Consider the following 27539-nt stretch of genomic DNA (forward strand, 5'->3'; position numbering starts at 1 on the left):
AGAGGGAGAGGGAAAAATGGAGAGAAGTTGGAAACATCTCCTTTGGCAGTGGCAAAGGTGTAATTTGGCTTTAGAATGAAGCTACGCTTTTCCATTATTCTTGAAAGCTGGGTTACCACTTGCATATAGAACACAATAAATATTCCAAGTAGTAGTCACTTTAGAAGATGACAATGTAATGAAGAATTTTTTTAAAAAATAAATGCCATCTGCAATGATTTAAAAATCAAAAAGGGAAATGAATGGAGTAGCATAGAGCAGTAACAGTTTGTGGTATGTCCATTCTGTAGACTAGCAGTGAGTTGTTTTTAGGACACAATCCACTGGTCCTATATGAGTCGTTAGCTCTTTTGTACTCAAGAAGTTGGATATTGTCCTAGGTTATAATAATACAGTAATACAAAATAATAAGGTTGAGCCGGACCTGTGGAAATCATCCAATTAGACTCACATGAACACAAATCAACTTGATGCAAATTAAAACACAAATGTTGTACATGAACACAAATCAACTTGATGCAAATTAAAAGTGTGGGTTTTTTTTGCTGAAAATACAGCATGTACAGGGAATAGTAGTAGTTCTTCCAAGCAAAACTGCTTCACTTTTTTTGTTATTGCTAATATGATTCCCTGCGATACAAAGGTATCATGAAGTGTCCAGTTACCTTTTTCCTTCCAGTCATTCTTTCCCCTTCACTCTTTTCTATTGTTAGCAGATTATTCTTCTTTTGCCACCTTTGTGGCAAATTTGCCACTTTAACGTTTGTTCCCTCTAGTCTGCTCAAGCTTTCACAGTTTCTATTGTGCTGTATAAAACACAACACGTAAGATGTGTATCCACGTAAGATGTTTTTCAGAGATAATCCATGCGTCTTTGCATTGTACTGTACCATGGAGATTCAGCCTGTGAATCTCTTTTTATTTACTCAGATTTCTTATTTACCTAGCCTCAAGGTTTCTCCATCCCTCTGTAAGCCAGGAATTTTCTGCACTAAACCCATGCCACTTGCAAGCACACAGGAAAAAATCGGTCTAGCTTCATCTGGATGTCTGTCCCTGCACCGACAGCCCCTGCACCGACTGTACAACTATAAACATGGCTTGCATCTGTACCTGGTCTGGGGTTAGACTATAGCCATAAAAATAGATTTTTTTTAATGTATTGCTATTGTGTGAATCTGCAGTCTACTGACATCCTCCAAAATGTCTCTCTCTGCAGTTGTGCAGGTTGAGTCTTTCTAATAAAATGAATGGGAAACCACTATCACCTTAATCACTTCTTAAATGTTCTTTGGTATACAGTAGGACTAAATGACATTTGGCAATTTCAAACAGATACATGACATTTCATTTGGTAGTTGTGTTATTCAGTGAATATTTAATAAAACAGCCTAATTATGTTTCCTTTTTGTAACTTTTCATTGGTAAGGCTAGTACGTCTGTTTTGTAAGAAACAGCTGATATTGGAAAATAAATACTGACATTATGAAGAGATAGTGGGTGAATCCTGCATTCTCTGAACTCTGAAATTTACTAGGATTTCAAGAAAAGTATTATTATCAAGTGGCACAGTCCTACATATATATTTATTTCATATTTAATGTGACCTCTTTCAGATAGAACTTTTTTAAATTTGTGGATTCAATTCATTTGTTCTGCTTATTTTTTTTTTCCTCTGCTGTTTGAGGAGGTTCTTCTCTTATACAAGATAACACTCCTGGAATCTTTAGCAGCTGTGGTATCGATACTTCTTGCTTAACAGATTCTATCACAAAGTCTTAAAGTGAGAGGTACTCTCTTAAAATTGCAGAAGACACTTAAATAGTTCTTCAAATGCTGTTCACCTAGAAAAATTAGTTTTGTTTTTTTTTTGTTTTTTTGTTTTTTAAAAAAAAGACTTTTCTGTCAAACTGTAGATTGGATTGTATTGTTTCTTTTCTTGAGAGCAGTGTGACTCACTCAGGTAACATGGTATTACTAAAAATAACAAAACATACTTGTGGTAGAGAAGCAGAACGACTCCACTTCTGCTTGTGAAGTCTGTACTTTGCCATTGAATAAAATTTTAAATCCTGTAGTAAAGTGCCATTCGATATAAATAAAAATTGAAGGAAAGGGCTTTAAATTAAGAGATTTGTTTGTCAGCTCAGCTGTTTTCCAAGTCAGATTCCAATGAATCTGTGTCCAGCTTTACTTGCAGTAGTAGGGTCTTTCCTTTATTAACCTAATGCAAGAGACATTTTTCAAGTACTGGGCTTGGGTGATAGCACTGTGGAATAAGATAGCACTGCTCTTAAGGAAATCTTTTAGTTTTGGATTGGATGAAAAGTTAATATTTTAATATTAAAATATTAATATTATTAATATTATATTTTAATATTTTTAAAATTCATTTTGTACTCAACTATTACTGAGGGCTAGCATTTTCTTTTTTCCCAAGGCAAAAAAAAAGTACTTATTTGCATTCTAGAAAGAAACCTTTAGATGAACTACTGTTACATTTACAACTGCAAAATTGCAGCAGATTTAATTTAAATATTACAATTTCATTAAAATGTGTATAAACACAGAAGTGCTGTGAACAATCTTTAAAATATGCCTAATGATTTAAGTCCTAAAAGTAGAATTGAAAGAAAGTCTGTGTACATACTACACATTTTAACTACTGGACATTAAGATACTTTTGTTTCAATTTTTCTCAGTTTGTAATTTCAGTATTGGAAAATGACAAACTCTTTGTTAATGCAACACTAAGAAAAGATGTGACTGGCAATCTAGTGTAATAATACAAACTGTGTGGAATGTGAAAGATGGCACTTTAACTCCCATACTTCTGTTGCTTTGAAGAATAAATATGAATAAAGCTGTTAGCTGTTGCATATTTTCCTTTGAAACCAGTATTTTGTGTGCCTGAGAAAGGCGTTTATTTGCCTTTGCCTCATGGCCACCTTACTCACCATGCCATTGCTAGCCATTTGTCAGCGGCTTTCTTGAATCTTTTTCCTACGCTCACTTTTGCATGTAGTATTTTCTTTCCTTTTGTTCACAAAGCAAATTTCCACTAAAATCTTGCATTAAAGCCAACTTACATGTTAAGAATCCACTACCAAAATTTGAAAAGAAAAAAAGTGACCAAAATCTGAACCCTAATTTTATATTTTGCTCGGAATTTATTTTCTGGATATGTGGAGTTTCTCAACAGTAGTTTTGTTTCGTATGCTTAATATTTGGCTGGAGGCAGTGAGGAAGTTCATTTGAATGATGAGTTCTTCCATAGTAATTTTTCTTCTTGTGTTTGAGAAAAAATCACTGTGAAAGCAGATGTATGGGAATTGTCTATAATTAGTATATAAGTAAACTGTAATTTAAGCTGATAAATTTTAAACATGCAATGTGCAAACAACAAATCTTTAGGCTGGGAAAGCTGCCTCAAATCATTTATGCTACAGGAATTTTTCTTTTGCCTGTAAGCTCACACCTCTTTCCCATCTGCAGATGGGAGCAGTCCCGGCATTCCTCCTCCCAGCAGCAGGAAGACAGTGAAACAGAGACTTTCAAGTGGTGCTACTTGTTGTGCAGCTCCACCATAAATGCTTGGGAGTTTACTGTTCAGGTGAAGAACCTTTGCACTCTTCTGTGTTGAATGATGCTAGTCTTGCAGAAAGATCCAAAGAGGCAAAATGATTTTTCTCTAGTCTCCAGTTCTGAAACAGGAGTTTGTTGTTGCATGTAGGTCTGTTCAAATCTGATGCTGTAAGAGCGAAACGTGTTTTCTGAGTGGAGATCACCTTCATAATTTCATGGTGAAGGATTTAAAATATAAAGTAGGGATATGGAAAGTCTGTATAATGATGTTTTTAGGCCAAAGGGAAGGGAAAATACATCTGCTGTAGTTAATTTTGGCATACTGTGACTATTTAAAATGATGTATAGTTTATTTGCTCTAGGTACGTGAAATGTGAGTTAGTCTTCTGTTCCTGTATGCCTCATGCCAGGTAATTTGAGGGATCCCTTTCTCCAGACCTTCCTGATTGACATTGAAATTGATGACTCGTGTGAGATAAATGTAAAATGCTGGAGGGAATGGCAGATCAGAAGCTGTGCAAGGAAATACTCCTAAAACTGCTGGGAACAATGAGAAGTGTAACTGTAATATAGAAAGGAAAATAATAAAATACTTGTTTTTTTCAATATTTACAAAAAGGAATAGAATCTCTCTTAGATTGGAAGGAAGCACATGGGAATCATGAATGGCTTTTCCCACTTAGGTCTGCTAGATAAATCTCTGAAACAAGGCTGGGGGTGGCAGGGAGGAGGTTCCTCAACATAATTTTTTCAAATGCTAATAGGCAGCTTTGTTTTCTAATGAAACTTAATAAGTAATGAATGTGCCAGTCAGGCAAAGATCAAATATTTCTACTGCCTGCAGCAGCATGCAGAGCAGCGGGGGAAGGGAGAGAGAGAGTCCTCAGCATTAGTGTTTGTCTTAGGTATCAGCAAATGCTGCTCCTTCAGCAACTGCTGGATTTATTTTTAACTTCTTAACTCATTCTTTGTCAGATGATTGACCAAGCTGCGTATTGAAACATGAATGTGCAGAGGAAGCAAGCATAACTGAAGGAAAAGGGGGAGTGGTTGTCTGAGAAGAGGGGTGGGGATTTGGGAGTTGTGCTTCACATGCTTTGTGCCTGGTGTTTGAGGGAGTTACAGGCTCCAAAGCAGACCGAGCGTATTGCAGGTCAACCTCTGAAGCGAAGGATAATGGCTGCTTTTGCCTGTGTGAAGATGCAATTGCTCATTTGCTAGGAGAAAGAAACTGGAAGCAGCGTTTGGGGCAGCAGTGTACTGCTTGGTGATTTACTAGTATTTTTTCCTATGCTGGATGTTGCCATTCTAAAGGATTCTCATCATGATTGATAGCTCCAAGAAGCAGAAACAGGGCTTTTCCGAGATTTTACCTGCAGGAGATGTTAAGCCACTGAAGAAGAAGGAATGCCTTGAGGTGAACAGCCAGAAAAGTCTCAAGGAAGGTTAGTTTCTTGCTGCTTGGGGACGGGAAATGCAGAAGTACTGTGCATATTCAGTTCAAGTATTTGTGGTGTCGTACTGTATGTCGAGAATTATTTTGGTTCATCAAGTTAGGTATTGTTTACCCTCTAAAAGCTAAATTTAGAAATTACCTGAGACTGTTAAAATAACGATGGTAATAGCTTGATAGAATTGTATGAAGAAAAATGAGTGATTACTCTCTTTAGAGTAAAATGTAGTGCTAAATTCATGAAGGACTCTGAAATTTTCTGTAACTATTGCACAAAATGCTTCAAAATGGCACTGTTGAAATAAATACAATGAAACAATGATCATAAAATATAACACTACTAAAAATAAAACCCCACAAGCCGTTAGTTTTAGACATGTATTGCTGTCTTATTGTCAGCATTGCACTGCTTTTTTCAGCTACAGGCGTTTGTAGAATACCCTCCTCCCCCTGACACATTTGATTTGAGCCTGCTTTCCAGATACCTGCTTAACAAATTAATTTATATCTCCTTATATGATGGCTTTTTGGTTGTGCATGAAATTGACACAGTCCACAAGCATTAGTTTGCAAAATGTCAATAGTTTGAGGATACTTGGAGCTTTATTTAAAGCTGCAAAACATACATTTATAGTATTTGCTAGGCTGTGGCAGTAATACTGCTGAGACATGGAAGTTTTCTCATTCCTTCTAGCTCGAGGTATTTATCTAGCTGGCCTGTGTTAAGGGGGAGAGGGAAGAGACCTCTGGAGGTCAGCTACCAGCCCTGCAGAGGACACTTTGTTAGCTGGTGCATGTTAACATCCCAGGCTCTTTGCAGATCAAAACTCAAACTCCAACTTTGTAATGAGCCAAAACCAAGCTGTATTTTGTAGCAGACAAAATTCCTTCACCCCTTTACCAGCAGTCTGCATTGGCTTTTGTTCCAGATATCATTGGGTTGTCTGGTGATACAGAGACTTTTTCCTTGTTCTTGTGACGAGACTGCTTTCCCCTCCTATCCCTGCTACACAGGATGCCTTTCTCAGAATTTCAGTGCAGGGTTTGTTTTTTTTCTTAATTTTGAAATTAATAACAATTCAGATAGTGAAAAGATACCGTGTATTCCTTACAGAACTTAGTAACTGACAGTTTGTTTAAACAGGAAAAAAAAAACGCATTACTTAGCTACAGCACTTATGCATGCAACTGTGTCTGAGAGCAGAACAGTTCTGCTTCCCTTACAAGCACAAAGGTACTGCCTGAAAGACAGTGATTGAGAGAAAGGGCCAACAGTGGCTTCTTTTTCATGGTGGATGCCTTGTTGACCCCAAGCAGGTTCACTCAAACCTGCTGCTGATACCTCTGAAGCTGTGTGGGGCAGCATGAACAAAGAAAGGCAAGGAAGTTTGGAGAGGGACAGAGGAATAAGCATACAATTCTGGAAAAAAAAATGCTAACAAATGCAAACTACCAAGACAAAAGGGGAGAAATAAGTAAAATAAAAAACTCACTAGCATAAAGGGTAGTGTAGGTGGGCTAATAAGTAACCACATTCATTTTTGTCTTCAGTCTTTTTTGAGTATGTCAGTTACATAGCAAGTGGCTGAAAGAATGTGCATTACAATAATGATGGTTTGTCAGAGTAGGAAAAAACCTACAATTAGGGGATACTCGTACAGTCTAAATTCATGACTGTTCTGGAGTTTATCCAGTGCATAAAAAATGTGATTGTTTTCCACAATCACTATTTTTGCTTCCTTTTCTCTATTTTAGTACATATTTGCTGCTTTCACTTTTCACGAGTGAGTATTCCTAATTCCTTTTATCTTTCCTTAATTTTGCAACCTAATAATTAAAATAATGAACCTCTTTTTGAGAGTATGAATGGACTACAGGATCTCCTCTTCCAGCTCTTCTTCCTACAGCTAAGCAAAACCAAGCATTTCCTTTATTGTAGAATGAATTATTGAAGGCATAGCAAATGTGACTGGTTTTAAACACGAAACGCTAAAGCAGACCTTAACCTTTTCAGTTTATAATATACTCATGTAGTTCAGGTATTCTGCAGATTTAGAAAAATTTGATTGCAGTTAATTTTAATAAATTATTTAAAAAAACAGCATAAATAGTTTTAAAACACTTCTCATTTTACAGAATATATTAAATTAGCTCATGGTGGGATTCTTCCTCTTTTTCTTTATTTCTTTCTCTTTTTATTTTTTTAAATTTCTTTCTCTTTTTCTTTAATTCAAATTAAGATGTGACTGTTTTTAGCAAAGTGGCACCTGAATCATCATCCGTTTCTTGTTCTGAAACAACAATACATACAAATACCATCTGTATGGTTAAAATTTTTAAAACAAAAAAAATCTGGGGAGGAGTCCTGGATGAAATATGTAGAGGTCTATGTAATTCAGAAGGTGGCATAACCTTTGATTCCTAATCTATTTTGCACAGATATGATAAATATAAAAATCCTAAGATTATAGTTTGCTTATTTCAGCAATTAGTATTGTTAGGTGCAGCCCTTTTTTTGCTTGGTATTTCTTTACAGGGAAGAAGAGTTTTGGTGGAAACACAAATCCCAACTCTGACTTCAGCAAATAAATACTAAATGCATTGGAAGGTGACATTAGAAGGATTATTTTTTTTCTTTGCTTATGCTAATGACCTCTCTCTCTCTCTCTCTCTCTCTCGCTCGCTCGCTCTCTCCCCCCCCCTCCCCTCCAACTCTCTCCCTTTCCCTCTCCCTTAAAGTATGTGATAGCATTGGTAGAAATCCTCTTACTTATTATACTTTCTTGTAAAAAAAAAAAAAAAAAAAGATAAAAATAAAAAATCTGATATATTGTCTGTTTCTGTGAAAACAGAATTTCTTAACAAGATTTTCTTAATTTCTTAATGAGATTTTCTTAATAAGATTTCTTATTTCAAAATTACCTTTTGCATGAGCAAGGAATAAAAAATACTTTCTCTCTAAGGCTTACTATACAATGATAGCTAAACAACTCTTACAGAAATTCCTAAAGCATTGACTTCTAATCTTAAGTGAGCAGACATAATATTTAGAAATTTCAGGTGAAGAGCTTTGGATGAAATCAGGACATCTTTGTGCATATGGTTAGTAAGAAAGAGGTAGTCATCAACAATGTGTCTATTAGGAATACGTTTTGGCTTCAGATTAGGTTTCTACTTAGGAGTGAAGTGAATGTTGGCAATGTTATCTTGTACCCTGAATTGTTTTGATACAGAGATTGCTGAGCTCATGCAAGAGCGTATGACCATGCAGGAAAATTGTTGAAGAGACTATAAAATTGATGAAACAAATCAGTATGGTCCTATCTTTCATATATTAGTCTGAGCTTCAGAGCTACTAGTAGCCTGCAGGTTACTGTAAGGAAAAAAACTAACCAGGAAGTATTTTTATTTTCCACCTTAAGGCAGAATTTATTTCATGTATTTGTATTCCTTTTTCATTTTATGGCCTTAGGAGGAACTGGAGACTGGTAAGTGCTAGAAACAGGATACAGGGTAGAATGAGTGAAGTACAGGGACTTCTCAGGTGCTTGCTGGAAATGTCTTTATGCTATCTGGTTAATAGATCACCACATATAGGTAGGAGTGGTTTCTTCCCTTCCTCCCATGCAAACAAATCAATACTGAATGAGAATTGATTTTTAACAGATTTCCTGCTATTGATGTTGCGTATTGGTGGTAGGTACTCTTGACCTTTGCTGCTCTCCTGCGGTAGCATGTAATACTTAAGGATTTTGCTGGTATTTAAAAAAAAAAAAAAAAAAAAAAAAGCTTTTTTGAGGTGTTTTGTCCTCGCTCATCACTGGCATTCTGTCAGATGTATTTCTCAAGACACAGTTGAGTAAAATGCTGAAAAAATAGTATGTGTGTTGACTTAGTAAAGGAAGCAAATATCCTGATCCTGTAAGGCTGTATTGAAATTCTTAACTTTTTCTACCATAAACAGTCTCTTTGATGACAATGGGAGAGTTGTCTTACAAGTAAATCAGTGCTTATTCCACTTTTTTTTTTCCTTCAGTATAAAACTTGAACAGACAATAAGTAGATGGTAGTACTATTATAATAGATACATGCTTAAATACTTTAATAAACCAAGGTTACAATGTATTAGTTTGATTTTGTATCTAATCTATATACAATTAGAGGATATGAGGGATAACCAGAAATTGTAAGGAGTCTTGCTATGGCAATTCCAGTCATGCCAAGACTTTTAAAGCTTTCACAGAATTTAGGCCTAAAACTGCTGCTGCCAAAAGTGGGCATAGTCTCATCCACCCCTGCCAGGTTTTTCCTTATGTTGGTATTGGTATTTGTGACTATGCAACCCGGAAGCGAGCTGGATCAGTGAGTAGGTATCACTGAAGACTGTTTATTTCTGCAGTCTTAGTTTTCAGCCAGATTGCACTGACCTGGTAGCCTGCACCTTTGCCAGTACTGATGCAAGAGGAACAGCTGTGGTTGGAGAGAGGAAGAGACCATTCATTGTCTTTTCATCAGCATTCTGGTCTTAGATCACATTAAGATATGAAACCACACTCTGAAACCACTGTCTGTGTTGTTGCTGTGCTGGAGGATTTTTGCTTTCCTTTCATAACGCATCCAACAACGCTTCTATACACCTCAGCCTTTTTAATGCGATGTTCTTTTTAATGTAGTGACTTTGCTGTCACTGGAAGCGATCATCCACAGAGCAGGCACCCACAGAAATCTGATGTTGTCTGCATAGCAGAGTTGACATAATGCCATAGCATACATCTCAGTTTGCGATCGGGCACTTAAGTGTAAACCCACCTTCTTCATTGTTTTTAAATTGATGTGTAATCTTGTGACCTGGATGATCTGCTTGGGTATGTGTTTTGTTTGCTGGCCCTTCTGTGCCTCAGAAGAGCCTGGAAAATGGAGGTAGTACCTTCTCTCAAGAGGGCTTGCCTGGAAATAATCTGTCATCATTCAATATAATATGCTCCAAACTACCACAGAGCAAGTCTGTACTAGATGTAGAATGTGAACCCAACTTTCATGAGTCCCTTGACAGTACATTTCTTGGCTGACAGAAGCATTGGAGGAAATGTCAAATAAGTTTTAAAAAAATAAAAAATAATAAAATAAAATAAAATCAGAAGACTAAACTAATCAGAGGAATATTGCAGATTTAGAATATGTACTTATTGTTAATATACTGAATATATGCAATTTTACAAAGTGCTTGAAATGAAAGCTTCAGTTTATTTAGACTTTCTGCCCAAGGTGGTAGTGATTTTTTTTCATTTTTGAAGAATTGTGAAAATACAGGTTTTGCTTTTTAGATCGATCTATCTATCTATATTCATTCCATCAGACCTTCCAGTAATTTGGAGGCTTTTGCATGTTTTGACTTGTTTCTAAGCAACATATTACATGGCAATAAGATATGATACAGATTGTTCTGTTTCCTAGTCATTTAAGCTTCTCAACTGATGATAATAAGTTATGCTTCATATTTTTGTTTTAAATGTTAACTTTACATCTAGCTATCTTTCCCATCTAGCTTTTTGTTTTCTACTTTCAGTCTGATAATGTTAGTTCTAGAAACAGTTATTTGTACAATTATTACTGGCTCACAGACAAAGCTTAAATCATTGCCGTATAGTTTTAAGATTTGGAGGTCCAGAATCCCTCCAGAACTCTGATGAGATTATCTGAAATGGCCCTCAGTAGTCTCACTGCTATAATTTATATGCCGAAATGAACTATGAGTAACTGCTTAAAATGAGTATGAACAAGAGACAGTTTTACTTTTCTTAAATTATGTCTTTATACATAAAGATATAGTCTTAGCAGAAATTCACATAAAAAATAATAGAAAACATACATTAAAATATGAAAGAATGAGTAAGGTGTTTTTATTTATTTATTTATTTATTTATTTGTAAAAATAAGCAGAAGAGACTTTTTTTTTTTAAAGGTTACTTTGGCATACAAGAGGATTCTGAAGGTTTTTGAACCTGAATAGCACATCCACAGTTTTAGGTAGTGTCAGATTTCCTTGAATTATTTATTTAAAATTATTGAACATTATCGTCTTCAGGCTGGTGGGAGGTGAGTACAAAAAACTTAATGTATTTCATGTACAATTGTAATGCATATGTGTATAATAGTGTACTTAGAATCACTTCCAACAAATTACAGTTAGCAAATATTTTCATAGCTTTTCCCTCATCTTCCTTCATTCTTTGACATGCCATACAAATGAAAGGAACACTACATAATCAAATTTTTGGGTTTGGACACATACAAAATGAGTAATACTTGGTGCAAACTAGTTACCATATTTTGAACCTTCCTCGGATGTGCACACTGTGTAACTTTTCTTTATTTTACTCTAGTGTATAAAACATACAGTTTATTACATTTTCAGTTTTATTCACATAACAATTAACATTAGTTGAAAAGTTTAACTTTGTCTCAATGAAGCATTTAATGAGTTATTTAATATAAACTTAGCACAACACCATATAGAGTTCAGAGAGAAACATTTATGACTTAGGAGAATGCAAAACATTTGCCTCTGCAAAATTAACTTAGTGTAAATTACATTCAGTTTAGAAAATGCCATGTAAACTTTAAAGTGTAAGCAGATGCTGTTTGGGGTTGCAATGGTAACAACTGAAAGAGGTATGTAGTTAAGTAGTTGATGCTTGATTTTAGCAATTCTGTAATCTGTTGTGAGGTCAGTCCATAATTTTAATACAAATCTAATGCTTTGATTGCTTGTGTAGTCCACCTGCCATCTGATAAAATACTCTCTCCTACAGTACTGCCACCCTGCTACTCCTATACTTGTATTAATCTTACAGTCCTGGTGCCAAATAACTAATTATAAATAACTTTTGATTGAGGACTGTATTTTACAATATGCACAATACAATAGATAGAAAGAATTATCTTCTGCAGCAGTCCTTCACTGCAACTAGAACGTCTGTTGTTAATATCTATTGCTCTGTGCTTCAAGCCCAACATGTTAGAGACTTTGGTTGCATAAAAGCTGTACTAAGTTGGCAAAAAGAAATCGAGGCTTTCTGTGTAACAGACTTTAATTTAAAGGAAACGGCCCAGTTTCCAGCACTGTCTGTTTCCATGGCAGCCAGCCTAGCAGCCTGCACTGGAGTTCCTACTGCTCTTGGAAATTTCCAAGGGAGTATACAGGAATGTTGGGGATGGCATTCTCCCGTTTTCACTTGCAGTTTTAAGGACTTAAATAGCTCATATCAGCTGCATTTTAACTTTGAAAGAAATAATGAGTTGATTGCATAAAGAACATTTTTGAGAAGTCAGTACATGATTTTTCTTCTTGCTGTCATTTGAAAGAACTGTACACTGTCTAATGAACACCTCAGTGATTTGGTCTTTCATCTCTAATTGTTAAATGTCAACAATTATTTTAATGCTTTCATAGTACCTCTGTAAAAAAGACAATTTAAATTTGATTAGAAATTAATAGGATACATAATTGTGTTTGATGTGGAATTAGAGCTAGAATTAGTGCACACAGTATGAGTTCTGGTATTTTTTCAAGACAAGAGGCAGTGGTGAAAGCTTGCCAGTCAGTGTAGATAGCGTTGTTCCTGCTGTACATCTATCAATTTATTTTTGGCCTCTACATTCCAGTGCTTGTGATTATATAATACTATTTTGAGACACCTTTACTATAGGATACAAATTAGACATTTGTAACAAAGTGGTGGCTGCAAACTTTGCTCTTTAGTAATACACTTAATTTTCACTTATTCTGCTTTTCACACTGAGTAAAATCTGACTGGACTATTCTAAATTTCTTACCTTTCAAAGGATCTTTTACAGAACAGGATGTATACTTAAGTACCTATTTACTTTGGCTTTCTTGCATTCAAACCAGCATAGCAAGGTGTTGAGGATCTGCTTGGTTTGCCCCTTCAGGCCTTAGTGTTTGTGAACTTGAAGAGTAGTCAGTGTTTGAAAGCAGAGGCCGTTAACTTGGTAAAATTTACTACGATATGAAAATATGTTTTAAGATAAGACTTCTCCTTTTCATACCGTCCTCTCCATTCCTATGGGTATAGAACCGGTGGTTCCCTGGTATGCTAATGTGGGAAGAAATGGTAAGAGTTGGGAGCGCCAGCCTCTGGCACTCATGGTTTTTCAGATCGTGAAAAACTTATGGCTCCCATGAAGTCAGAAGACTTCTACTGACTTTGTTAATCAGATAACCTGGTCTCCTTACTCTGAAGAAGGATTATGCATCATCTTTCTGTCATTAAGTAATAAACTATGTAAGTTTGAATGATAATTGCAGTGCCCAGAGAAAACATATAGCCATTTTGGAATCTCTTGGCTTGGTGCCAAAGTGTTAAACTTGAAATCATACACTGACTTGAAAATAAAACAAAATGCCCTCCTTTCCCTGACAAAACAGGAGTTTGGCTGACCTCTCTGTGTATGGCTTTTATTCAGAAGCAGTTTGAAGACGATTCTGTAGCATGGCAGTGGTGTGAAAGGACGTTCCTGCCAGATAAAGTGCAAAATATTTGTTCTGTCTTTTAGCAACTATATTTGCTCAGTGGTGTTAACATAGCCCTTCTTATGCATTTTAAAAATGAGGAATGGTATTACTGAGGTTTGCAGCATATTAACATATTTAAAACTTTGTCAATTCTGGGCCTTTATTTTGGAGATCTGTCTATGATTTTAGATGTTATGTAGGTAACTGATTTCAAAAGTATGAAAGTGAGAAGCAATCAATCAGGCAACAAGCTGAATGGGTGCAGCCAGATAAGAACAATTTGTTAAATACTATGTTTGCGTAAGAAGCACTCCAGGGGGACTTTGTTTTATAATACCTTGTGTTTTTTGAATTCTCCCTTCCCCAGATGTCACTGTTTTGTCTGTAAATGCTTATTAAAAATAATAATAAATTGAAAATGAACAAAAAATACAGTATAATAACTTTGTCTAATGCCTCAATAGGTTTTACATTATTTGGAAACTCTGTTCTCTTGTCTCAACCATCTTTATTAGATTTACCTTGTTATGTGCTACTGATTGTTATAGAAATCCTTTGCTGTATGGATTTCTATGTCTCTATATAGTAAACAAGGTCTGTATTAGATTTAAACCAACCTGCAATCTATTGTACAGAGAGTTTCTCACTGAAATACATCAGCAATTCTTTGCCAAAACTGCAAAGCTGAGCTCCATTCTCACATCTTTCATTCATCTTTGAATATAATTTCATCACATTTTCCTTATTAAAAACTTGTGATTTAGTTTACATGACTGTCTTTTTCCATACCGTTCTGGCTGTTATTTCAGCTGCTTTGTGGGTTCCCATTTCCTTTCTAGCTTTTCACAAACTTCATTCTTAGTTCCCTTCCTTTATACCTATTACAGGCTCATCTTCATTATAACGATACTAGTCTGTCTAAAATGTGTGTCTGCTCAGTCGTAGGGCTCAGTCTGTCTAACTACAATGACAATATAAAGGTCATTACTGCCTGTACCGTGACCATCTGCTTTAGCACTCAGACCTAAGTAAAATATCCTCTTTGATGGGACTTTTGTCTAGATGTAATTATTCAACTCTTGTAAAGATATTGCCATTTCTTCCCTAGAAACACCTCTGCTTCCTGACTTTTGTCTCCCTGTGGCTAAAGTTATTTTAATTCCTTACATCTTACTGATGTATAAATACTAGCTTTTTTTCCTGGTTTGCTTGCTTTGGAAAAGTAAATTTTTTTTCAGCTTTTCAATTCTTAAAAAAATACATTTTTTCATTCACAGTGAATTTCTATTTAGAAACATTTCATTCTTTAGTAACACATTTAATTATTCAATATTTAAACAACAAAAATCTGACACCAAACTTCCTTTTCCTTCTTAAGTTTTGAGTTGGTTACAAAAGCAAACATCTAGTTTTCATCCAACTTTGTTTCTGTTGAACCTCCTTGCTCCAATCAAGTCAAAATATTCAATGATTATCTTCCAATGCTATCTTTGAGTCATCTTTTCTTCAGTATTCTCCCTGCATTGCTTCCCTATTAGTCATGCTACAGGTTGTCCTCTCTTGACTATGTAATACATACATTCCTGATATTTATTTAGTGAGTGAGTAACATCAATTTTGAGAGCTTTCAAAATCCACAGTTGTTATAACTGGTCCAGATACACATGGGAAAATTTCAAAAACATATGTTATGTCCAGTGTAGGTTAACAGGCATGCAAGTAGTATTATCAGAAACCATAAATATTTGTTACACATTTCTGCCAAAAAATGCTAGAACTTAACATCTATGCACATACAGTTTATGTGCAGCTACATACCTACAGCTTTTCTCATCCTTCTGCTATAGTACACTACATACTATCTTCTAAGACATTGTTGAGGATATAGATCACTTTTCACTCTTTCTGCAAAGCTTAAGTCAAATACCTGATCATAATTGAAGCCACAAACCATAGATACAGTACATTCATAAATTATGTAGCAGGATTTCCCATCATTTACATTTGGAGCAAATTAAAGAACTGGATGAAATCAGGTGGAAAATAAGAGATGAGCTACACACATTCTTAGTGTTATTTTTTGCTGAGTAGATTTACTTTGTCTCTCCTTTCTCCATTTCCTGTGTGAATGCTGCCAATCATAGCCATGGCCAAGCTACATTAATTTCAAGAACTGACAAATTCCATCAGCCACAAATACAAATAACTCATCCACTGGGTATGTCTTTGCTGTGTTGATGCTTCTGTGGTGTAGGGCTGTGTGCAGTTGCATGTAAGAGGGAGTCCGAGCCTTTCCATGTTCCTGACTCCCACCATGCAGAAAGCAGAAACAGGAAGCTGCAGGAACTGCAGCACACTTAACGAGTCACAACAGCCCACAGCAGTGGGCTTACAGCTTTCGAAGTGTGTTCCTCCTTGACAATGTACCAATGCTGCCATGTGGTACCTTCCTATAGCTTGCATGTTCCTAGTGCTGGCTTAAAATAGCACTTTGACACAGAGACTTTGGTATGCTGTGGGATTTTTTGATTCTTTTTTTTTTTTTTTTTTTTTTCAGAGAAATCTCAGCAGCTGAATGCACCTCAGGCAATCTTTTAAAAATATGTTTCAAATGAATACAAGGAAGTATGTATTAGAAGCACTGGAGTAATTAATTAGCTTAATTGTACTGGCAGTCTGCAGTGTGAGGCCTTTTCAACTTGCTAGTGAAAAATTGAAATGCAATAACTGCTAAATGCTGAGATGGTAGGATGTGTTTAGACTGTGCAATGCAATCACATGACCTAGTGGTAATGCAGTGTTAGTGCAGTAGAATGCCAAATAGAAATCTGATCCTTTTCATATGAAAGATGGAAAAGCATTAGTCTGAGGTTCATGTTGATATCTGGATCTGGGGCAGGCAGGTCTAGGATTAATAAATAAAAACAAAATGCTGATAAATCTCCACTCCATTCTATGCAATTTAACAGTTAAATGAATTTCTTAGGGAAAAAAAATACTGTCAAGCTAAGTAAAATGCATTCTACATACCACAAATGCATTTTTTTCTTAATAAATGACTTTCCTATTATGTATTGGTAGGTGACACATCAATGATAGTATTCCCATGCTGGTTGTAATTCTGCTTGCATTTGCTACTTGACTCACTGCATTGTAGGTAATGGAATTCTTCAAAGAAATACTAGTTGATTTACTTGCTTTGTCTGATGAGGTGTATCAGCTCCACCCTGAACACAACTTATGGTAGAGGAGATAATTTTGCGTGAAGACCTTGAGCCTGCAATAAAGAAGCATGTGTTTCAAAATACCTTGTAACTAGCTAGGTAAAAGGTTTGATAGATGATCTGGGTTTGTAGTATGTTTAGTGTTCCAGGAAAGCTAAATCTAAGTATGGTGTACATCTGGACTAAATACAGCTGCATAGCATTGAATGGGATTTCTGCCCAGAGCAGGACATGCTTTTCAGCCTTTTTCACTGCTTCATAATATAAGAGAAAGCATGGCCATGAGCAAAGAAAGAGGAAACTCAGATTTTAGTCTACTCAAGACCACAAATACTGGGTCTGAAATACAGAAGTCTTGGCATGCTGGTTATAAATTGTCTCACCTTATTTGCATAGGTAAAACTTATTTAAGGTTTTAAAGGGATTACCCATCTAGTCTTAAGACTAGCTCTCAGTTTCAAGCAGGAGAATCCAAACCGGAGTGTTTTGTTTTTGTTTTCCCGTAAATACTACAACTGCTAGTGGATTTCTCAGTGCTTTGTGATAACGCAGTATGAAACTGCTAGAGAACTAGCCCAGGGGATAGAAGTGTGACATTACAACATTACACTGCATGCTTAAAATGCATTTCCAACTAAAATGTGCATTTCTTGCAGTTTTCTCTAATAATGTGATAGGATGTACGTTAATAATGTGCTAATAATGTACGTTATTTTTCTTAATTCACATGTACTTGTATAAACTTTGTGGACTTCTAAAGTTGAGTGTACAGCTGCATAAGAATGTTTGCACATGATTGTACCCTGTTTTTTTGGAGTCAGATTATACTTTTCTGAAGAAAAAAAACAAGCACACAAACAGCTTTCTGCAGAAAGATGTGAAGAAAGATGCTGCCAAGCCCAACCTAAGAAGCAGTCCTGGAAGGAGTGTGTTACCAGCACTATTTGAGTGCTTCAGTTGGTTCAAGACTACAGGCAGCACAAATTTGCTTCTCCTAATAAAAGACACTATGTAAAGAGGTCACAATTTACGTGGAGCCATGTGAACTAAGGAATACCAAAAATAAATCAATCTATCTATTATAAAATAATTCTGCATTTAACTTCTTATAGCTGTTTAATATTACTCGGAAAATACAAAACCTTAAAGCAGGTATTTTTAAGTTTCCATGGGAATGCAGGAAATTTTGAATAATTTTGAATAACTTTCCATCAATTTACTTTCTACTGCTGTTGCTTTCATGTTCTCTCATTTCTGTCCTTTGCAATTATTGTGTAACAATATTGTGAACTCTGAACATGACTGCCATGGCACAGCCCTGAAATGTTTGTATTTAAATTCTCAATGTTTGCGTCACATAAGAAAATAATGCCCTTGTTTTCAGGATTTACCTTGCTATTCCTGGTAGTAGCGCTTAAGGCAGAGGAGTATCCTTCCTGTACTGCAGAACAGGAAATAAGCTGGTTCCTTTCAAATTCTGAAAACAATGAAGTTTGTCCTTAGCCTAATTTTTAGAAATTACATTCATTTTGATGTTCTGGACAACGCATTAGTTTGTTTTGCTTCCTTGTGAAATACAATGGAAACAGCATGTCATAATCATACATCCATAATAAATTATCAAGGCAACATTTGAGAATGTAAATGTTGCATATTCCATGTATTTTTTTCTTGACCAAGCATCTTGACCGTCTCTTGAACAAGATATGAAATTTCACATTAGGGTAACAGCTATACATGAAGTCCTGTGTAAATCAATACAAACACAAGGGGAAGTGAACAGTAGAGAAAACAAACTTTTTTGGGGGGGAAGATTTACAACAAAATGCTCTAGTTTTGGAAAGTGTGGGGCCTTTATGTCTAAGCAATATCATAGAATGGTTTGAGTTGGAAGGGACCTTAAAGGTTGTTTAATTCTAACCCCCCTGCCATGGGCAGGGACACCTCCCCCAGCCCAGGCTGCCCAAATCCCATCCAGCCTGGCCTTGGGCACTACCAGGGATGAGGCACCCCTGGCTCCTCTGGGCAGCCTGGGCCAGGGCCTCAGCACCCTCATTTTAAAGAACTTTTTCTTTATATCTCACCTAAACCTGCCCTCTTTAAGTTTAAAGCCCCTTGTCCTATCTCTACAACCCCTGACACAGAGTCCCTCCCCAGCTTTCCTGCAGCCCCCTTTAGGCACTGGCAGGCTGCTTTGAGGTCTCCCTGGAGCTTTCTCTTCTCCAGGCTGAACAAGCCCAACTCCCTCAGCATGCCTTCACTGATCATTTTTGTGGCACTCTTCTTAACACATTCTACTCATCATTTACCACAGCAATGGCTTGCTTAAAGTGTTGTGAGGCTTTACTCACTTCAATAGCCCTATAGAATGAGTGGTGTTAATTTAGGCCCTTGTTGAGTCTGTTTTTTTTTTTAGTGAATGTACAGAACTTGGAAATAGTTTTAGTTATACATGGGTATTGTGGCAGATTCAAGTACACAACAAAGAAACAAAATGTTTTAAACTTTTCAGTGGTTCACATGCACAGAAATGCCTAATTTGGGCCTGTCAGATGTGAGACTGTTCATCTCAAACTGTGTTTGTCTCTGAAGCAGGGATAATTAAAGGCAGAATAAACAATGCCCCAAGTAATAGTTGGTGATACCCTGGAGAAGGCTACTGAGGTGCAGTAGCTGGAAGGGTTCAGTTTGCACTCCTGTTATTTCTATGTTCAGTTAGGAGTAGCTCTTCCTATTTGCATATCTAAAAATAGGTATTGTCAGACTCAAAAAATGCACTGCGTGTTATTAACTTCTGATGATGTTGCCAGTATAAAGAGGAAAAGAAGAGGAAGAATATTTTTAACAAAAGTAATCTTTCATATTTAATGATCTTTGACTGCAAATTTTTGTCTTCTAGATTATGGTGTGGTTTTCACCCTAAATAGTTGGAATTATATAGCTTAAGGGGAGACACTAATCGGCTGAGTCTCAGTCTGTTTCCCTTTCCTGTCTGTGGCGTGTACAATTCATAATTATTTACACTAAGAGGCTTTAACCAGACCTGTTTTGAATAAGGTACAACATGAAGTGGCACTTCATATAAGCCTTAACCCTAGGATTTGTATTCTCTAAAAGCAAAACACAGTATAATAGTTTCTAAGATTATGTCTATGACTAGATATGTTTTTTTTTTTTTTTTTTAATGGGCAGCTTTTAGGACTTAACATTTGAAATGTTGAAATTCATGCTATCTACTGAACTAAAAGTCTGGATCAGTTTAGATCCATTTGTCTCATTTCAAACGTTTAAAATTGTTTCAACTGGTCGAGCTAAGTTTTGGGCCACTCCTGCCCTTCCCCACAGTTTTTGTGTGGTTCTTGGTCTAGTATTTAATGTGTATTGTGTTGGTCATACTTAGAGTATGTTTGGACATATTCAAACAACAATGTTTTTAGATTTTATTAAATGTAACAAACATAAATTGTCTCTGAAAGTGTAACCTGTTTTTCCAAATTTGACAATATTGGGTTTATTTGGTCCTTAAATCATTATGATAACATGTCTCTGAATCAGGAAAACAACATTTTCTGATGTTTAGAAAGAAGATAAGGACTCTTTCCGATTGTATTACTTTTTTTTTTTTTTTAAATAAGTCAGCTGAAATGTAGCTTCAGTTCCTTGCATTTCAGCAAGACTGATTTACATGTACAATAAGCCTTCATGTTTTAAAAATAAAATCTGTAAGGGTCAACTACATGTATACAGCTTTTCTTTTTTAAATCCCTGCAAACATCATCTCTATCTCAGCATAGTGCAGTTGTGTAGGATTGGTTTAACACATTTACAAAGGCTATATAATCATTGCATATTGCAGTTTATGGTATGAACTCTTTATACCTCATTATGTTTTCTGGAATGTATTATCTAATAATAGCATTGCAAAGAAAAAGATCTAATACTTAATACTTGTTATGAGACCTAAGTGATAGGAGGAGTGGACATATGTATAAAATAGTCCCTTTATCAGATGTGACTAAAAAGCAGCAAAAGCCATTATAAATAGGGATTGGAAACAATTGTTCCAAATTATGTTAATAGCATTTGATCCTTAATGATAGTTGTCTTAGAGGTTACTATCAGGTTACTGAATGTATATAGCAAAAATATTTCTAAAGTTGAAACACTTGGCATCTTTTGAAAGTTAGTTTTACACTTTACGAGGTATGCTTACATACAAATGTTCTCTTTTTTCAGTACTTCAGCTGAGGCTACAACAAAGGCGGACACGAGAACAGCTGGTGGACCAGGGCATCATGCCACGTAAGACTTGTTTTATTTCTAGTAATTTTGTTACTATACTGTATTAATTATGAACTCGGTATATAAAATAACAGAGATTAGCACTTCCCTGAGAATCACTAAAAAATAGCTTTATCATTTGAAAGGACCAGTGGGATCTTTTTGGTAGTCTAAATAAGCATTCAGTTAAAGCAGCCATTGTGATGAAAATGCAAGGATTTGCAGAAATCTCATTTTATTTTCTCTTTTCAAATTGTGACTAATCTTACTGAAATAAATTGGATTTTATGAATGAGTAGACATCAATATCAAAGCCAGCAGTCTTTAAAGAGTAGGATGGCAAGGGTTCCAAAACAAAAACAAAGGAGACACAGAAGTTAAGACTCATATGCCAACAAACGTCTTCTGTGTTAAATCTTGCATGGCAGTAGCTGTGATGCTACAGGACATGAGGAAGTGACTTTGTCTGGGTGTCGTACTCTGGATCATATGACCTAATACAGAAGATGCTGTGCGTCGGCCTTTTTTTTGCCTTCACCTTTCCTGCTGTCACTGAGCATGAATACATTTCCAGGAATACATGAAGAGGCTATTTGTTTGTGGGTTTGTTCGTTTCTTTGTTTGTTTGTTTTAGAAGATCATTTTAGAACCTTTTTCCCAGTTGCCAAAAGTTCCTGGTCTATTTTCCACATGTAGCAAAGCATCTAAGTTGGTGTAAGAGTTTGGTATTCTTCTCTTCCAAAACAAATTATGTACTGGTAGACATTCAATGAGTGCCTTGAGATGTCATCTTTGAAGAGTTAAGATGCTGCCGATCACTTTTAGGGTGAAGTGTCTTGCTAAGGCAGTAACATCACGAAGTTCATAAATATAGTTGGATTGCTGTCAGGGTTCTGTAATGCTGAGCTCCTGACTCTTTGACCTGGCTACAAGCCATCCTTGACAGTTGTGTGAGAACTTAGTAGTTATTCAGTAAACCATTTTTATCTCTCAGTTCCACCATTTGAATTTAACTGCAGTTTATAGTACTTTGACAAGCAAATAATGTTTGTAAATCTGGATATTTGTTACATTTGGATGTCTGAACTCACAGCACTTGTATTTTGAAAGTAATTGGCATGCTGCATGTAATTGCACTTTATTGTCGGAATCTATTCTCCCTTATTGCTTTCAATCTGTAGAGATGGTGGTCGTTTCAGCAGCACTACAATACCTAAAATCAATTTAGGAATCATAAGAGAATATGATTCTCTTATCATATATTCTCCCGAATAAAGAAATCCGGTAGCCTAGAAGTCAACTGCATTTAACCCTTCCCTTAGATATCTTTTGGTGTTTCTCTATGTGGGGTCCCGGTGACTATGCGTATTGTTTTGTACGATGTCTTCTAACTTGTTTTGAAGAGCAGCCTGGCCTCAGAATGAGAGGTGCACAGAGAACAGTGAGAATCCGTCAGTGGACAGTGGGAGATGGGACTGGGCTTCAGATAACAGATTAAGTGTAGAAAACATACAGCTGCACAAAGTGATTTTTCTTGTTAAAAATATAATTATAAATAGCTCAGTGTGAATTGGTGAATTCTAGCTTTAAAGTACAGTATCTTAAAGCTAATCTCATGTTGAGTGTTTCTGAGTACTCATAAGGCTTCAGATTGCTTTGCTAAAGCATCTTCACATTCTCAGGTCTGTAGTGTTTATTATCTTCAGGAACTGAATGATAAGTTTCATTCAAAAAGTGGGGGCCCTCCTATTGGTCTTGCTTCAGCTTCATCTGAAGAATTACCAGGCTTTGTTCTCCAGTTAAAAGTTTAAGTCATTGCTTTTTCAGTTTTTTTTCCTAAATAACAGCCTCTTTTGTTGATGAAGATTCCATCAGTGACACTCCATGACATAACTCCATGACAATTAATGAAGATTCCATCAGAGTATATGCCCTTTTGGGACCTAGATCTGTGGTGAGACTTGAATCCCATGATATGGGTACTACTGGCCTCCTGCTCACTTTTGTTGTTGATGGTAGCTCTTCTAGTTGTTTTTAATTCTGCTCCAAGGAGAAACGTATATATTTATGAATCATTCCCCAATAATGTCCTCCACCTATCCTAAGATGATGTTGGTGTTACACTGTAACCAGGAAATAAGCCTGCTATCTTTCTTCTCTAAGCCTCATGTTTTTAGGGCAGACTCCATACTTCACACTCAGTGTCAGGATGTCTTTCTAAATCTTTGACTGGCCCAGATTCTTTTTGAGCTGTTTGTATCCGTGTGGTGGTTTTACTCAGGTGGGCAGCCGAGCTCCACCACAACCGCTCTCTCACTCCCCCTCTCCTCAAAAAGGAAGGGGGAGAAAATACAACACAGAGAACTCAAGGTTTGAGATGAGAAAGGTTTAATTAAAGGGAAAGGGAATGGGGAGGAAAAACAGAAACAAAAGAAACAATCAGTCCGCGCGGAAGCACAGAGAGAGAAAAAATTATTCTCTACTTCCCATCAGCGAGTGGTGTTCGGCCACGTCCTGGGAAGCAGGGCCTCAAACACGTAGTGGTTGTTCAGGAGGAACAGCCCCCTCCCCCAGGAGAGCCCCCCCTTTTATTGCTGAGTGTGACATCAGGTGTTATGGAATATCCCTTTGGTTGGTTTAGGTCAGCTGCCCCGGCAATGTCCCCTCCCCATCACTTGCCCACCCCCAGCCTGCTGGTTCTTGGGGGCTTGGAAGGAGTCCTGATGCTGTGCCAGCACCAAGCAGCAGTAGACACAACACTGGAGTGATATCAGTGCTGTTCCAGCTACGAGTGCAGAGCACAGCACTGTGCGGGCTGCTGCAGGGAAAAGGTGACTCCAGCTCAGACAGACTCAACACAATCCATCACTAAGAAATGCAGGATCTGGGCTTTTTGCATGCAGCTGCAGTAAAAGCAAATAGTGAGCTGTAGGCAGACCATACACAAAGAGAACAGTCTGCCAGAGCTGAGGAGCTTTCAGTTGCTGTTGCAGGGCTGCTGCTGTTTGTGGCCACCTGCACTCCCAGCCAAACCAGCACAGAACACACAGAACATGCTGAGGGTTGGTGCAGTGTCCCACTGACCAGTACAAATCACTGATTGCAGAAAGGACACTGAAATCTTCCTCCTAGTTGGAGAGGTTTATCGATTATTTACCACTTGCTATAACATGCTTACCCACTTGGAAAAGATTATTTGCTGTAACTGGCATTCTGCACCTTGTGAAGGTTCTTCTTTCCCCCATAGTTCCTCAATATACAGCCCTATGGGTGAAAGCAATTAAATAGCACTATCTGCACTCCAACTTCTTTGCTAAGCATTAAGCAGAGTGAGAGTTTGCCCTCTGTGGATAATGTTCTCATCTCCCGTAGTAAAGCACAGATACTCTTACTGTTGGACTGTACAAATGGGCTGTCTATCATAAAAATCACCACTTACTCTTCTTGCTTCGTCTCTGAGGTAGATGTCTGCTGCAAAGAAGCAATGGATTTAAATCATAGCAAGGAGGAGTCAAACTGCACAACACAGCCATAACTTCCTTGGAAATGTCTCTGCAAGTTTTAAAAGACAATACAGATGGCTGTCGGTCAGCAGTGTCTGCCAAAGTGGGTTGTGTGTCTGGGACAGAGAAGAGCTAGGTGATTCCTCGAGGTCCTTTCCAGCTGCACTGTTCCGGCAATTTACCTGCCTTCTTATTTCAGAAATATACATATTATTTGTAGTACAAAGGCTTTCTGCTGCTGTTGCATGGTTTTCATAGTAGAGGAACAGGCTTTCTGAATGCAACCTGTCTTCTTGAATATTGTTTTGAAATGGTATGTGAAATAAGATCATCCTGTTTTCAAATCTGAACATCTAAGGCAAACACAAAATTCTTTAAAAAAAATAAAAATCAGCACAAATAGTTCTTAAAGGACAATTCATCTCCCCCTAGCAACAGCAAGGATGAGGTATAGATGGATAGTAATACAGTGGAATAAATGAAACAATGTTGGCACTCTAAACCCCACTTCATAAAATTTCTGCTGTGGAACTGTTTTGGTAAACAGACCACAGTACAGAGTGAAAAAGTTAACTGTTCTGTGGTGATTTCTGTTAAAATCATATATTCTGTGTGTTCTGTATAGGAGTGATACTCCTCTCTGTTAAATATAATTGAATATAACTGTCATGAGTTGAAGGTATGCCTGGTCAGATGCAAACGCAGATCTGAGATGGTGTTAAACAGCTGTACAGTCCTACTGACTACAGTATTTCCTTTGGAAATCACTTCCTGATAACTTAACCTTTACTTTCTCTTCACAGCTTTGAAAAGTCCAGCTGCATTCCATGAGCAGATAAAGAGCCTGGAGCGAGCCAGGGTAAATCACTTTCTGTAAACTTGCTATTAATATCTGAAAATGAACAGTCAGTTTACAGGATACTAATTCTCAGATTGCTTGAAAAAAATAAATCCTACCATTACAGTAATAATATGTGCTTGTATCTCAGAAGGATCTGTTAACATACTGCTGTCAAATCTCAGGGGAAGTTTCTTATTCCTTCATGGATTAAGCAGGTGTGCAGCATAAACTATGATCAAATTGTAACACATATCTACCTGTAGTCTAAGGAAAGGATCCTTGGGTTAAATTATGCTTGTGTTGTGTTTCTGTAGCAAATGTCTATTCTATAGCATTGTGATTTATTGGGGGGGAGAGGGGATAAGGGATCAAATCCAGAAATGTTCCCAACTTTGGAAAGATAGAAATTCATTAACACTGCTAGACTGAGAAACAAAAACATGGCAAAGCAAAATCCTCTCTAATATCCCCGTTCTAACAGTGATGTCCACCTGACTACAACTGTAAATATTCATTGTTGGACATCAGTGAATTATAAATGTACCAACTTCTTTGTGCTTTTTTCTGATAAATACTAGTAACATTTTTTCATTTCTTTGAAGACTGAAAATTTTTTGAAGCACAAAATTCGCAGCAGACCAGACCGGTCTGAGCTGGTCAGAATGCACATCCTTGAAGGTATGTATCCAGATGTATGGCCCTGTTCAACTGCTGTTAGAAGGAACTTCTGCTAGACACTCTGTTTTCTAACTGAATTAAGCTTTGATGTGAATTATTTCTAAATATTTATATGCTCTGTTTCTCTGCTTTTACAGTGTCTATTGTAAACTGTATTCTCTATCAGTATAATAGATATAACTGCAGCAGTGAAAGTATTCTCAACTGTATATTTGTTGGCAAGCGCAAATTGTTCTTATTCTATAATGGTAATTATACCATTGTGTATGTACATACATACATTGCTTCGAGTTCTACTCATTACCCTAAAATAACCTGGCAGTTTTGTACATTAAAAAAAAAAAAAAAGCTACCGCCCAGTCTTTAATAAACTTGACTTTTTGCTTGCCTTGTTATTTTCCTTGCTGCTCACGTCATTAGAAACAATAGTCTCTTTTAGGAATGGGGCTGGATTACTGTTTCACCATAATCTCACCAAATACAGGCATTACCAAATAAACATAAGCCAAATCAGTTTAATATCAATTAGTTTTCAAAACATGCATTTGGATGCTAAACCCAGAGAGGAATCTCCATATGGACAGATTATCTCCATATTTTCATGAAATACAATTTTGAAGATTCTCTAATTGAAAAATCAGTTATCGGTTAAATCTTTACTATAGCTCACACTGGTAAACATTAGAGCAGCAAATGCTATCTTCAGATTATAATTAGCATTTACTATTTTATATTCCCTGCTTTACACTTGGACATGTTTACCAAAAGTATTACCACTTCTAAAGAAGAGATTATATTTATTAAAAAAAAAAAGGCATGATAATGGGGTGAAAAAAATCTTCATAATATATATCTATAATCTTACTATTAGTTTGAGAATTTTAAAAATAATTCTTGAATGCTTTTAATACAAGTACAATGGTTGTAGCAAAGATAGAAAAATATAGGTATAGGTAGAAGGGTTATTGCAAAGATTAGACAGTGCTGGTTGTCTTGAAACTGGAGAAGGAATGGAACAGAGTATTTAAATCAACAAATCTTTCAGAGACCTTTGCAGAGCCTTCACTACAAGCCACTCAGATGAAACTGAAGAGAGCTCGCTTGGCAGATGATCTGAATGAGAAGATCGCTCAGAGGCCTGGCCCTATGGAGCTGGTAGAAAAAAATATTCTGCCTGTAGATTCCAGTGTTAAAGAAGCAATTATAGGCAAGTAGAAGAGACACAGCTTACCTTAACTCTTGAGAGTAAAGTTCACTAGAAGAAAACATACTTAAAAGTTTACTAGTTCTTGTTTTTCTGTCATGAATGATGACTGTCATCATTTAATTGAATACAGTTTTTTTTATTCAAAACTATTTTTATTCAAAACTAAGTTAGAAATAAATAGAGTATAATACTCTAAAAATACTTCTTAATAAAAATTCTAACAATGATGAA

General features: G+C 36.5%; 1 protein-coding gene across 22 annotated transcripts in view; it reads left to right on the forward strand.

Moving 5' to 3' along the window:
- Positions 1 to 27539, forward strand: part of MRTFB (myocardin related transcription factor B) — an 89371-nt gene that overhangs the window by 32762 nt on the left and 29070 nt on the right. For 19 of the 22 annotated variants that reach the window (XR_011803676.1, XM_027469506.3, XM_027469509.3 and 16 more), the window contains 4 exons: positions 21035 to 21100; positions 25386 to 25441; positions 26026 to 26101; positions 27147 to 27308. Coding sequence is in view for 21 of the 22 variants with exons in the window: in XM_027469506.3 (XP_027325307.1) it covers positions 21035 to 21100; positions 25386 to 25441; positions 26026 to 26101; positions 27147 to 27308 (360 nt within the window). In the remaining variant the exon portion in view is untranslated. Of the gene's footprint in view, positions 1 to 4671; positions 5031 to 21034; positions 21101 to 25385; positions 25442 to 26025; positions 26102 to 27146; positions 27309 to 27539 lie in introns of those variants that run through there. The other 3 variants (XM_013107846.5, XM_072024090.1, XM_072024088.1) reach the window with 2 other exon arrangements.

The sequence above is a fragment of the Anas platyrhynchos genome, chromosome 15, assembly GCF_047663525.1.
Source record: "Anas platyrhynchos isolate ZD024472 breed Pekin duck chromosome 15, IASCAAS_PekinDuck_T2T, whole genome shotgun sequence".
Taxonomy (NCBI): Eukaryota; Metazoa; Chordata; class Aves; order Anseriformes; family Anatidae; genus Anas; species Anas platyrhynchos.